The following is a 12,154-nucleotide window of genomic DNA, read 5'->3' on the forward strand; positions in this document are numbered from 1 at the left end:
GGCACAAGAAGTCAACATGACATCAGATTGATGTTGTACCCCAAAGTTGTGGGACATTGCATATTGTTTGGAAATGAAAATCGGCTTGACGTCTGAACCCAACTATGCATTGGTTGCCAATGTTGGTTGCCATACCTGACGAATAATGTCAGTATTTGACGTCATTATGACGTTGGCCACTTTCCAACACAACCTAAAATCAACATCATATCACTTCATTATTGGACGTCAAAATAACATTGTCCTTAGATGCTGACGACCGAAAATTGAACCAAATGTTAATGTCGTATGACGTTGTGCATCTGCTGGGTTCATAGTATACTGCATTAATGACTGTTGAAAAGCTGATTAGCAATGTCATTGTCACAAAAATAAATTACATTTTAAATATAATAAATATTGTAACCCAATTAATGTAAAGCTTTAATCAAACTCACAATACTACCATAGTATTGTACTTTCGATCAAGAAATATCAAGCATAATGAGCAACTCCATGCAAATGTCAACCTTAACATGAAAAAAAAAAGTTCTCAAAATATCGAAACCGCTTTCAGGTTTTCTTGTGTAAGCAAGTATTTGACAGTACTTTAAAAATACTCAAAAATGTCTCTGTCAATGTTTTCAAGCAATTATATTTGATTTAGCAAAGTCACACAAGTGCCAATCTCGCATCTGTCACATGCATAATGAAGCTTTTTCCTCCTAAATGCAATACTGTAAAAAAAATCAATAAAAATCAATTGTTTTTGTTCTATAGAGAGTTAACTCTTATGCTTTTGGATTAGCATTGTTTCTTTTGGGTCGTGCAGTTGAATTCACAGAATTTGTACAAATTACCTTATATACTGTAAGCTCGCTGAATTTTTTGGTCACATCCACAACACATGCTATAATGTTAACATGTACTTTCTATCTGAATTTATGTTTTAAATTTTTACTGCAAATATCACATCCATAATGCTGGAATTGCTCTGATACCTCATTCTTACCCCAATATCAAATGAAGAATCTGCCTCTGAAAGCCATACAAGTTGAAAACCACTGTTAGGAAACAGCTGTCTGGAGAAAATGTGTATGTGTGATAAAAGGTGGGTGGAGCACAACAATGCTACTACAATACAACACATTTTCAAGCCAACTGGGCCATGACCTAGAACTGAGTAAACACAGACACGTGAGGGGATTTGAGAGTAAATATGACATTACCCCTCAAGCCACATTATTTATTGTCAGGATTAGAAGAAAAGATCAAATCCTAAAGGATTCCGGATTTTCTTTTACCACTTGTTCATAATTTACTTCTAGCTTTTATCTCATCATCTCCCAAATGCTTTGCCAGTCAAGTACTAGACAAAAGTGCTCCTCGGTTCTCAGCATATATCACAGCCCTGCTTTAATCCCTAAATGCGCGGTCACACGCGGCTTGCATTAGCACGCTGCGAGGTCACACCTCTGAAATGTCATTTCTGAAGCTAGCAATCAATGTCTGCGTGCATTTGCATTTGATGGCATTAGAGAGGAGATTAGCGCTAAATACAGCTCAGCAGTGCAACAAGTTCTTTAAAAAGGTGATATTAACCAGTATTTAAAAGGGCATTCGACAAAAAAAAAAAGAGTAGTACTACCTTTCAAGTTGCCATACCATTGGATAGAGCTGTGCTGTAACCATGACAACAGTGCCAGACAGACAAGAGACCACTAGACAAAGTTTAACCCAAACAGAGTAAAAGCGTGTTCATAATACACCTACCGTTCTTGCCATTGTCTCGAAACGCTGACCAGAGACGGTTATTATGGAAAATGACTTCCTATCCTGCATTAATTCAGTTCTGCCTCATAGTAAAAGTCCTAAAATAGTTTTTCTCCAGGGAATAACAAGAATGTGTCTCCTCTCTGAGGCAGCCGCATATAATTAGGTTTCTGCGTGTATTTTATTTTTTTGGTTGAGGTACTTTACTATGAAGATATCATTGATACGCTGGTTAGAGGCACTGATGATGTATATAATTTAAGGGATAAATAAGGTGGGGAGAAACAAAGATGATGAATGGCAATTCCATGTGGGAATCTGAGATGGACCAGAGGAGTGTCTGGGGTTTTTAATAGGTTTAAATGAAAGAGATGATGTCTGTGTGTGGTTAATTTAGGGGCTATGGAAGGGATGAATGTTTAGACTGCTAAAGAAGGACTGTGTGTGTGTGTGTGTGTGTGTGTGTGTGTGTGTGTGTGTGTGTGTGTGTGTGTGTGTATGAATGAGGGAAGGGCAGCTTAAAGCACTGAGATTGTGTCGGGTAAATATAGTCTTCAGGCAGCCACACGTTCTGTACATGAGCTTTTGAAAAGGCCTCAGGAATTCACATCCGTATGTTATTCCTGACTCTTCTATGTCTTTACCAGAAAACTCTCCACATAAACTTAACCCGCTCAACCTCCAGTGCTGAACTCTTAGGTCTGTTCAAATGCCAGCGTCACTCAGAACCTCACCACACAAAAGATCATCACTGCTCTAAAGCAATCTAGAGCTTCTTCACTGAGGTTACTTTAAAAACTGTGCCAAGCATTGCATTTACATAATTTGATATAAAAGAGAGCCTAATAGCATATCCCACAACAACATTGTGACATTTGAATAAATTAAAATTCAAAAATATGTTAAAATCTTACAGTTCCTTTTAGAAAAAGTTTGAACACACTTAATGAATTCATGTGTCTCATGAGCTTGAATCTCTCACTCACTCACTCACTCTCCTTGGCATATTCCCTCCTTTATCAGGGCTCGACACAGCGAAATGAACTACTTTGACCATTAGTTTTATGCCCTTCACAGCTTAAAAACCTTTTGATCTAAAGTACTTTGCTTAAATGTTTAAATTAGTTTTAAGGAGAAATATATATTGAATATTAAGCACAAATTACCATAATGGCAATATTAGAAAGGCGATTTATTCCCATTACTAAAGTCTTTATGATCACATGATCCAGAAATGATTTTATGATGCTGAAAAAATATTAATTTATGATGCTGCTTACCATATTTTCGGGCATGAAAGAATGGCAAATAAGAACACAATTTTGACATGGGGCCACTTGTAGTTATGTGTAACATCTCTGGAGGTGTGGTAAGTGTTTTATATGGAAACAACGATGTGAATTTTTTTTTGTAATATTTTATAAACACAGAGGTTAAAACAAGAGTATTCATTTAAAAGAAGAGCGTTTTGTAACGATATAAATGTTTCAATCTTTCGATGTGGTAAATTATGGCTTCTAAGTTAAACCTAAAACAAAATAAAATCTCGAACATGGTGTACTTCCATTTTGTAATTTTGTAGTTAGATTAACTTGGACGTAATATAATAAAAAACAAATGTGTTCAAACTTTTGATAGGTACCGTAAACGCACACATGCTCAGATGTTGTAAGGTATGGTAGATGTATTTTGTGTAAGCATCGTGTTTTTTAGTAATCTTTTATAAAGACTAAATTTATAAGAAGAGCATTAGATTAAATAAGCGTTTTGTAACAATATAAATGTTCAACTAATGCTTTGGTAAAAGTAATTTCATAATTTGATTAGCTTGGACGTAGGTCTGGGCAGATAAACGATATTATATCAAATCGCAATCCAATTGATGTCAATAACAATGATTCAAGACTTTTTTACTCTATATTAATCTAAGCCAATCACATAGCAGAAACGTGCAACAATGGGAACCTAGAAGAGTTTTGATATTAAAGACGCACCAACGTTTTGGCTGCCAAAATTGATCGACCACCAAAAATAAGTTATGCTATTTAATGGACCCTCTCATTTTTGTGGCTTCAGTCATTATATGATATATAATAGTCACAATATTGGAAAAATTTCACATTGTGATATTTATTATTTAAATGTATATTATATATGCAATATATATTGCTATATGAATATAATTTCAACAGATGACTTGAATAGCTCTATTTGTAAATATTTTATTCTTTTAGATCGACTAAAGCAGGGGTGGGCAAACTCGGTCCTGGAGGGCCGGTGTCCTGCATAGTTTAGCTCCAACTCTAATCAAAAACACCTGAACATGCCAATCAGTGTGTTCAAGATCACTAGAAATCTATAAGCAGGTGTGTTTGATTAGAGTTGGAGTTAAACTGTGCACGACACCGGCCCTCCAGGACCGAGTTTGCCCACCCCTGGACTAGAGTGATCAGGGGCCTCATGTACGAAGACTTGCGTGGAAATCTTACTAAAACATTGCGTACGCACAAAGCTGTAAATGTGCGTACGCAGAAAAAAATTCAGATGTATGAAACACTGCGTACGCCGAATCTCACGCATATTCTTTTGTACATCTGAATGAACGTGAAACTGAGCGCAACATGCACGAGCACAAAACACCTCCCTGCCTCCTCCCCCGTATGAATATGCTAATGACTATGCTAATGGCAAAACCCAACGAAAAAGCAACGGCAAAATCAAGCAAAAAGAGAAACTTTGAACAGAATGTGAATTGGAGGTGCTGCTTTCGGAGGTAGACCGGAGAAAAGCGGTGTTATTTGCAAGTTTGTTCTCCGGAATTAACAACAAAAGAAAAAAATAGAGTGGGAGAGTTTAGCTGATACGGTTAACACAGTTGGGTCTGAACATCGCACTGAGTGCATTTAAAAAAGAAATAGTGTGGTTTATAACTGAAAAATGTTGCAGTACCCTTAGCAGTCTCAGTGGCGCACCTCATAAGAAGCATGTGATCATGTACTGACATGTTCGAGCATAAACTCAGCTCGAATCCAGGTCTAATAAAATCTTTCTTTTTTTCCCAGCTAAATATCAGATTTTGCCCACTATTTATCAAGAGAAAGACAAGTAGGAATCATCAATAAGTTTGTGCATCATATTTTATATGCACATTTATTGAATGGAAATGTTTCTGATTCACGCATGCAAATTCATCTTTAGATAGTGTCTTTATAGCAATGTGCGTGCAGTAGATAGCTCAGATTACATTGGGAAAACAGGCGACCGCTGCAAATTGTGCTTTAATGTTTAGCTGGTCAACTGTATGGTATGGAAATCTTACATACCTACTATATGAACCCGTCTCATACAGCTGCCATTGCAAGGATCAGACACTTTGTAGAGAGCAATTTAACACAACTGCCTCTAGGAGTCGCCAATGGAAATAAAACAGATACGCACAAAAAAATGTGCGTACGCCTGCCAGAAAGCTGCCGTGAACCTGCGCACATTCCCACGTTCAGTTCATTGTTAGTAAATCCAAACGTGAGCGATTCTGAGCGTGAAACCTGGCGTACGCAAAGTTTTTGTGCGTACGCAGCGTTGATACATGAGGCCCCAAGTCTTTTTCTATGCCATAAAATTAAATAAATTAAGCTTATATAAATATGACAGAGGTCTTGGTCATCATTGTATAAATAATTTTATACATTCATTAATTCATTAATTCTTTTTTGGCTTAGTCCCTTTATTTTTATAGGATCTAATTGTATACAATAATATAAAAATAATATTAATCATATAATTTTTTTCTTTTAATCTTTAATTCATTCATACATTTTCTTTTCGGCTTAATCCCTTTATATATCTGGGGTCGCCACAGTGGAATGAACCGCCAACTTATCCAGCATATGTTTTACGCAGCGGATGCCCTTCCAGCTATAACCCATTCCTGGGAAACATCTATACACACTCATTCACACACATACACTATAGACAATTTAGCTTACCCAACTGACCTGTACCACATGTCTTTGGACTATGGGGAAAACCAGAGCACCCGGAGGTACGCAGGGAGAACATGCAAACTCCACAAGGAATATACACATTGTGATATAAATGCTCAAACGATATAATTCGCGACCCTGGTGGGGTTACTTTTTTAAATCTGGAAACATTAACAATTGATTTCGAAATATACATCGTCATTGTTCAATATCGAAAAGAATTAATCAAAATTGCATCTTTGCCATATCGCCCAGCTGTACTTGGACGAGAAATAAAAACCATGAAATTTTGACAGGTAGCATAAACGCACACATGCTTAGACGTACCAGCCTCTCCATCTCCTGCTCACGCATCCTCTCCTCCCTCTGCCACCGATGGTACTCCAGCAGATCTTCCTCTTTGTCGCTGACCTCTGAAATGCTGTTCTTGCGCTCCCGTGTGCGCGGCGGGACCTGCCGAGCCTCCCTGGAGGCCTTCCTCTGGTTACGAGGACTGGTGAGAGGAGACACCCCTGTCTGAGAGCCGACAGCTGAGGTGAGTCCCCCTTTCTGTTTACTGCCAGACTGGTCCTTCAAAAGAGTTGATACAGGAGACGGACTCCTGGTGTGCAATCTCATATTTCCAACTTCCTCCTCAGCTGTGGTTCGTCGTTGTAGACGAGGACTATCTGGTACAGTCCGGCCACGAGAGGACAAAGACACACTTGGTAGAGCCACAGGTAGAACAGGCACCCCAAGGATACCTCTGCGTGATGTGGATGGGCTGAGGGGAGGAAGTTCACGGATGCTGGATGTTTCCACACTACGGCGGGATGATTGGGGACTGTCTGGAGGAGGGAGTGCACGTGAAAGGGACTGAATACTGGAAGAAGATTCTTGGACTGATGAGCCTATGCTGGATCTGGGGCTTGAAGATGCTGAAGATGAGGAGGTGAATCTGGTGTTTACCTGTCTGCCTAAGTCTCCAGGTACCAGACTAGACCCAGAGGTAGAACCATGTGTATTGTCACCTCTACGGTTTGCACCAGGACTTGAAGGGGTTTCAGTCAAGGCTTTTTGAATCCTGGCACTTTCTTGATCTTTCAGACCCCCATTGGAACTGCAGTTCTTGGAAGTAAAATTGCGTGGTTGTGGCACTGGGGCCTGAACGGTATGGGTGTAGCTGTTTGAGCGGGTGTTGGCAGAGTCCAAACAAGCCCCTGGACTGCTAACCATGGAAGGAGTAGACAGGGGGGAATAAGGAGGACTGGTATTTTCGTAGCTGGAGCTTACAGACAAAGCACCAGGACTAGTTGGAGTGGAGACAAGACTGCGGCTGCTCCCGTTGAGCATGGCAGACTGTGGAATGGGGTGACGGGCTTTTTTACAGTGCTCAGCCTGGCCATCGTCCATAGATAGAGAATTCATAATGTCTTGAAAGTCCTTCTCAATAGAGCGCACAAGAGTGCCGGCTCCAGGACGAGACCGCTCATGTAGAGGAAGGTGGTTGCCATTGAGCTGCCCATGAGTTTCTGTGCCGAGAAAAAGGGAATCGGTTACTTATAACAAATCTAAACTAACAAACAACAGAATTCTTGAGCAATAAAGAATTATCATAAAATGATCGATTACAGCCTTTTATGATCTATAGAAATGAAAACAAACATAACTCAGACTTTCACTGCAATCTCGCAATACATATGAAAAGTGCATATTCAAAAAGGTCAGGGCCATATTTCTCTCAGACCACATGTGCTCTACACCCATGCAGGACAGGGCTGGGCATAATGCACATAAACACACACCTCCCCCTCTCTTACACATTCGCTCAACTGGGTGTGTCTCTGTCTACAGACTGCGGATGGCAGGAATCCCACCCTCTGCCCAAAGGTCAGAGCGGACAGAGGAGAATAGAGCCTGAATTACGGTATGACTCATTCTGCACACTCAAGACCAGCTGAACGCACTCAGTTCGGTTAACGCTCTGCAGCCAGGGCCACCGGTGCACTAACCACGCAATAAACACGTTATTTTTATCAGAGCCATGGCCCAGTGGACAGAACAACTGCTCACAACACATACATGAAGTGACACTTTTGAGCCAAAATCATTTTATTTTCAAATGTTGATTATTGCTGTTGTGCAAATCAGACATTAAATGGCACCTATTTTACCCCTTTTTAAGATTTAAGATGAGTTTTTTGTGTCTACAGAATGTGTCTGTAAAGTTTTAGCTCAAAACACCATCAGATTATTTGTTTTACCTTATAAAATATTAGATTTTCAGCTCTGAACACAATGTAGCTGTTTTTGTTGCCTTGTGATTTTATTGCTAGTTCTCCCTGCACACCGTTCCCACATGCCTGTCAGAGTGTGCCTCAATCTCTGCCTTGGCTGCGTCAGATAAACAGCACAGTGACAGACTTGAAGGAAGCAGATGTCACATAACGTTCGTGATAAATATTACAGTAAGAACTTTACCAATGACTGTTCGATGTATTTCTTGTGGAGTTGCAATGATGAGTCACACACAATGTCGCTACAAAGTTCATGTACACGCAGACACACACACAGTGTGCGTCTTTGTGCACAGTGTGCACAAACTTTGCACTGTTTTTGCATGGCAAATGTGACAGGATACACGCTAATATCCACTGCTGTATGGATATCTATTATGCTAATGTACAAAATAAACCTGATTTGACGTCCACAAACCGAGATTGAAGCGTCTTCTTTTATAATTGTACTGACATGCAGTTGTGGTGATAAGGTAAAGACAGTAAAATCGCTGTATTGATCACAAACATGCACTGATTTAGAAACGTTTTAAACTTGTAAAACTCATTCTTGATCACATTTGATGATGATTGATGATCACAGAGAGCTGAACAGATCTTTTAATCCCAGTTGCTTTGCGCACGTCCTGTCTTGTTGACTATACGTGTTACTACGGCGACATGTTAATACGCAGCTGTCAATCAAAGGGATTTGGATCCTATTTTTACATCAGGCTAAAAATCGATATAAAAGAACTAAAAGAGTTTTGAAAATTAATAAATCATGTAAAGTCTGAGATGGATTTAACAGCATCTATTTCAGTGCAGGACTCCGCCGTTAAACCTTTTTTCACATTGCTTTCTTAGGAACAAAACTCTTCTAGTTTACTCATAGTGTGTGCTCTATTTTAGTTAACCATTGCTTAACTGTTCCACTCTATACTATGGCTACTTTACTAAAAGACATTGGTAAAGATATTGTCAGCTTTTTGCCCTTAAAGTGTTTTTATATATAGGACTATTTTGTTATGTATCTCATCCTAAGTTTCTGAAGCTAATAATGGAGACACGAGCCATTGACATTAGGTAGAGAGGGAGACATTAAGCATATGAATGACCATAGTCTGTACTGTATGTCTCCTCTTATTTTAGACAAACTTAAATGAATGATTCAGCGATTTTTATACCAATGTCATGCATTGTTTATATAAAACTATTTCATTGATTAAATCGGAAGGGGGACTGATCAATTTTTCTGTGTGCAAGTGTACATCAGTATAGGACAGGCAGTGTCAAAAAGAGAGATGTGTTTGCCATTTATAGTATTGCTTTTTAAATGTATTAGCTAGCTTTGTAAGATTTTTTGTTATTTTTTTATGGTTCTGTTGTAGGCCCTCTTAAAACAACCGTGCTTTCATTAACTAAACAGAAAGTGTTCAACAGCCGTTTAGTTGTTTAGCACTTTTACATTTAGTACTTCGGTTGCATATGGTTAGATATAATGTATTTTAATTATCAAATTGTACAATAAATCATTTAGGTAAATCCACTATGCCATACATAGACCAGTATCCATTTATCATGTGATTTCAATGTTTTACAACAATACTGAATGGCAGACCCTCAGGCTCAAGCCGATAAACAATGATGCAGTAAGCAGTGAACACCCACACAAGCTTCACAACAATGTGATATTCATCACTGTCATGGTGTCACGTTCCTGTAAATGTCCAATATGGTGCTAAAGGATTTTAAACTACTAAACAGGGTCAGAGCCAAGGTCACTCAACAGGGGCTTTCCAGCAGTTGACAGAGTGCCGGAGGCATTCAGATTCTTATTCTTTACAAATTAGCAATTTCTTCTCCAAGGATCTCACTTCCTGGGTTCCAGATTATTGAAATAACTCAAAGCTGAATGACTGAGAGCAGTGTTAAAACTGGGCAAAGACACAGCTGGAGTTTCCTCCATTACCATGGATATTAAAGAGGCAGGATTATGCAGAGTTATTTTAGGCAGATTTGTGTCACCTGAGCAGTGTCTGGAACTTGTTATAATTATCTAGGGTACAATGCCTCTCTGTGGCTTTTTTGCTGCAACATTTAGTGATGAAAACTGACAGAATGTGCACTATTGTTCACAAATGTAACTCTCTTTTTTTGATTCCCTTTAACAACTTTAACTCCCAGAGCATCCAGAACAGTTGTCTAAAACGACCAGATTTTAGGTCACTGTAATTCTGCATAAATACCCGAGTGGTTCTTGTAGGTATTGGTGAATCCAGGACTTCCACCTGGCATCAGACTCTTCATCCTGAGGGCCTCCTCTGGGTGGTTAAAGCGGAAAAAGGATGACTGGCCAAAACACAGCATACACCCTGAGAAAAAAAATAAGCACATGTTAGCAAAAACTAGACAAAAAAAATTACGATTATATAAAAAAAAATATTTTATTTTTCTGTACTAAATATTGCAATATGAATGCTGTTTCAGAAGATGGTTTGAATAGCTCAATTTGATGGTTTTCTAGCCAGTCTAAGTATTTGGATACAGAAATCAAATAATCATAATGCGAAAAATGCTTTTCTTACTTTGTTTTTTCTTGTTTCTAATCCTAATCACAAAAAAATCTGACCAAATGAAAACATTTAGTTTTCACCATAAGAAAAAAATAAGTGAAAATTAAGAGATTTTGCTTGCTTTAATGGAATTATCTTTCAGTGGGGTAGGTGAAATACTCTTGTTTTTGCTTTGAAATGTAGACACGGACTAGAAACAAGACAAAAAAAATCAAAGTAAGAAATGTTTTATTTTCTGTATAAATCAAATAAATTCTATTTAAATACAGTGATTAAATGCAAATCTGTGGCACCTGGTCAACTATAATTCAGACATATCTATGCGATGTGACAATTGCGGATGTGCACATTATGATAACGATGCTGAAACAATATATTTTGCAGCCCTACTCTAGAAAATAGCTTGTACAGCGTAAACATTTTTTACAAATTATTTTTCAGAATAATATTTAAAAGGCTATTTAAAAATAGTAATGATTAAAAAATATTTGATCTAGTGTGGCTTTCTGTTCTGTTTTTTTCTATGGAACTGGACCATGATCCATCTTTTCTGGGATCTCAGCCCATTTGTTTAATGCACACCAGTTTTTCAATGATAGCAGTCACATTTATTTAAAACAACCACACTAACAGAGCAATTGCAACAGAAACTGTTTTACTAAAAACCTGCCAAGTGTGAACACACTCTACGATCAGAGTCACCAAATTCAGTCCTGGAGGGCTGTGTTGTATCTGAATTCGCCCCCTTTTCACTCATTCACTATTTCCTACATTGTTCACTAATATAATCCACTTAAAGGAGTAAATAAGTCAGTGAGTTTGAGCACTCAGTGCACCAGACAGGATGCCGATTTGTTTGTGTTTTGCTGAATAAATCGCTCAGATAGATTAGATTTTCAACTTCTTGGTCGAACCCTGTGATAGTTATTTAACAGCGAGCTGCGTATTAGTAATCAGAAGGGAGCACTGATATTGTTTTAAGACTTCGTAAAACTTTTGGTTTCTGGCATATATACAATTGTTACTATAATTGAATATAACTTTAAATAATTTTAAAAACTAATAAAAAAATTTAACTAAAAAAACATTAAAAAAATAAAAATAAATAAATAAATAAAGTACAATTAAATAATATATAATTTTTAACCACACACTGTTTTTTTTATGTTTATTTATTTTAGATCTTGTGGTCACATGCAAAGATTCATTTGTTGCAGGAACTCTCACAGTGCATTATGGGGATTTTCTAGCTGTTGAGTGTACATGGGTTGTACACTCGTTATTACTACTTTGCATTGTGAGATTGATTGAGTGCACTTTAAATAGCGTCCACTGTGGTTTTGCACACTACAAAAACTGGCTGCTCCCTCAAATAGTGCACTATAGTACAGGGGTGATTTCAGATACAGCCCTCGTGTCCCTGCAGAGTTTAGCTACAACTTGCCACAACACACCTGCCTGGAAATTTCAAGTATACCTAAGAGCTTGATGAGCTTGTTCAGGTGTGTTTGATTAGGGTTGGAAGCTGGAGCTTAACTCTGAAGGACACCAGCCCTCCAGGAACAAGTCTGGTGACCGCCTGCAGTCT

General features: G+C 38.2%; 1 protein-coding gene across 10 annotated transcripts in view; it reads right to left on the reverse strand.

The window, feature by feature from the left end:
- The window catches only part of phldb1a (pleckstrin homology-like domain, family B, member 1a), a 77,231-nt gene that overhangs the window by 37,052 nt on the left and 28,025 nt on the right, over positions 1-12,154 (reverse strand). For all 10 annotated transcript variants that reach the window (NM_001443100.1, NM_001443097.1, NM_001443102.1 and 7 more), the window contains 2 exon segments: positions 6,063-7,246; positions 10,240-10,365. In NM_001443100.1, the coding sequence (NP_001430029.1) occupies positions 6,063-7,246; positions 10,240-10,365 (1,310 nt within the window).

Source organism: Danio rerio, chromosome 5, assembly GCF_052040795.2.
Source record: "Danio rerio strain M-AB ecotype USA chromosome 5, GRCz13ab, whole genome shotgun sequence".
Lineage (NCBI taxonomy): Eukaryota > Metazoa > Chordata > Actinopteri > Cypriniformes > Danionidae > Danio > Danio rerio.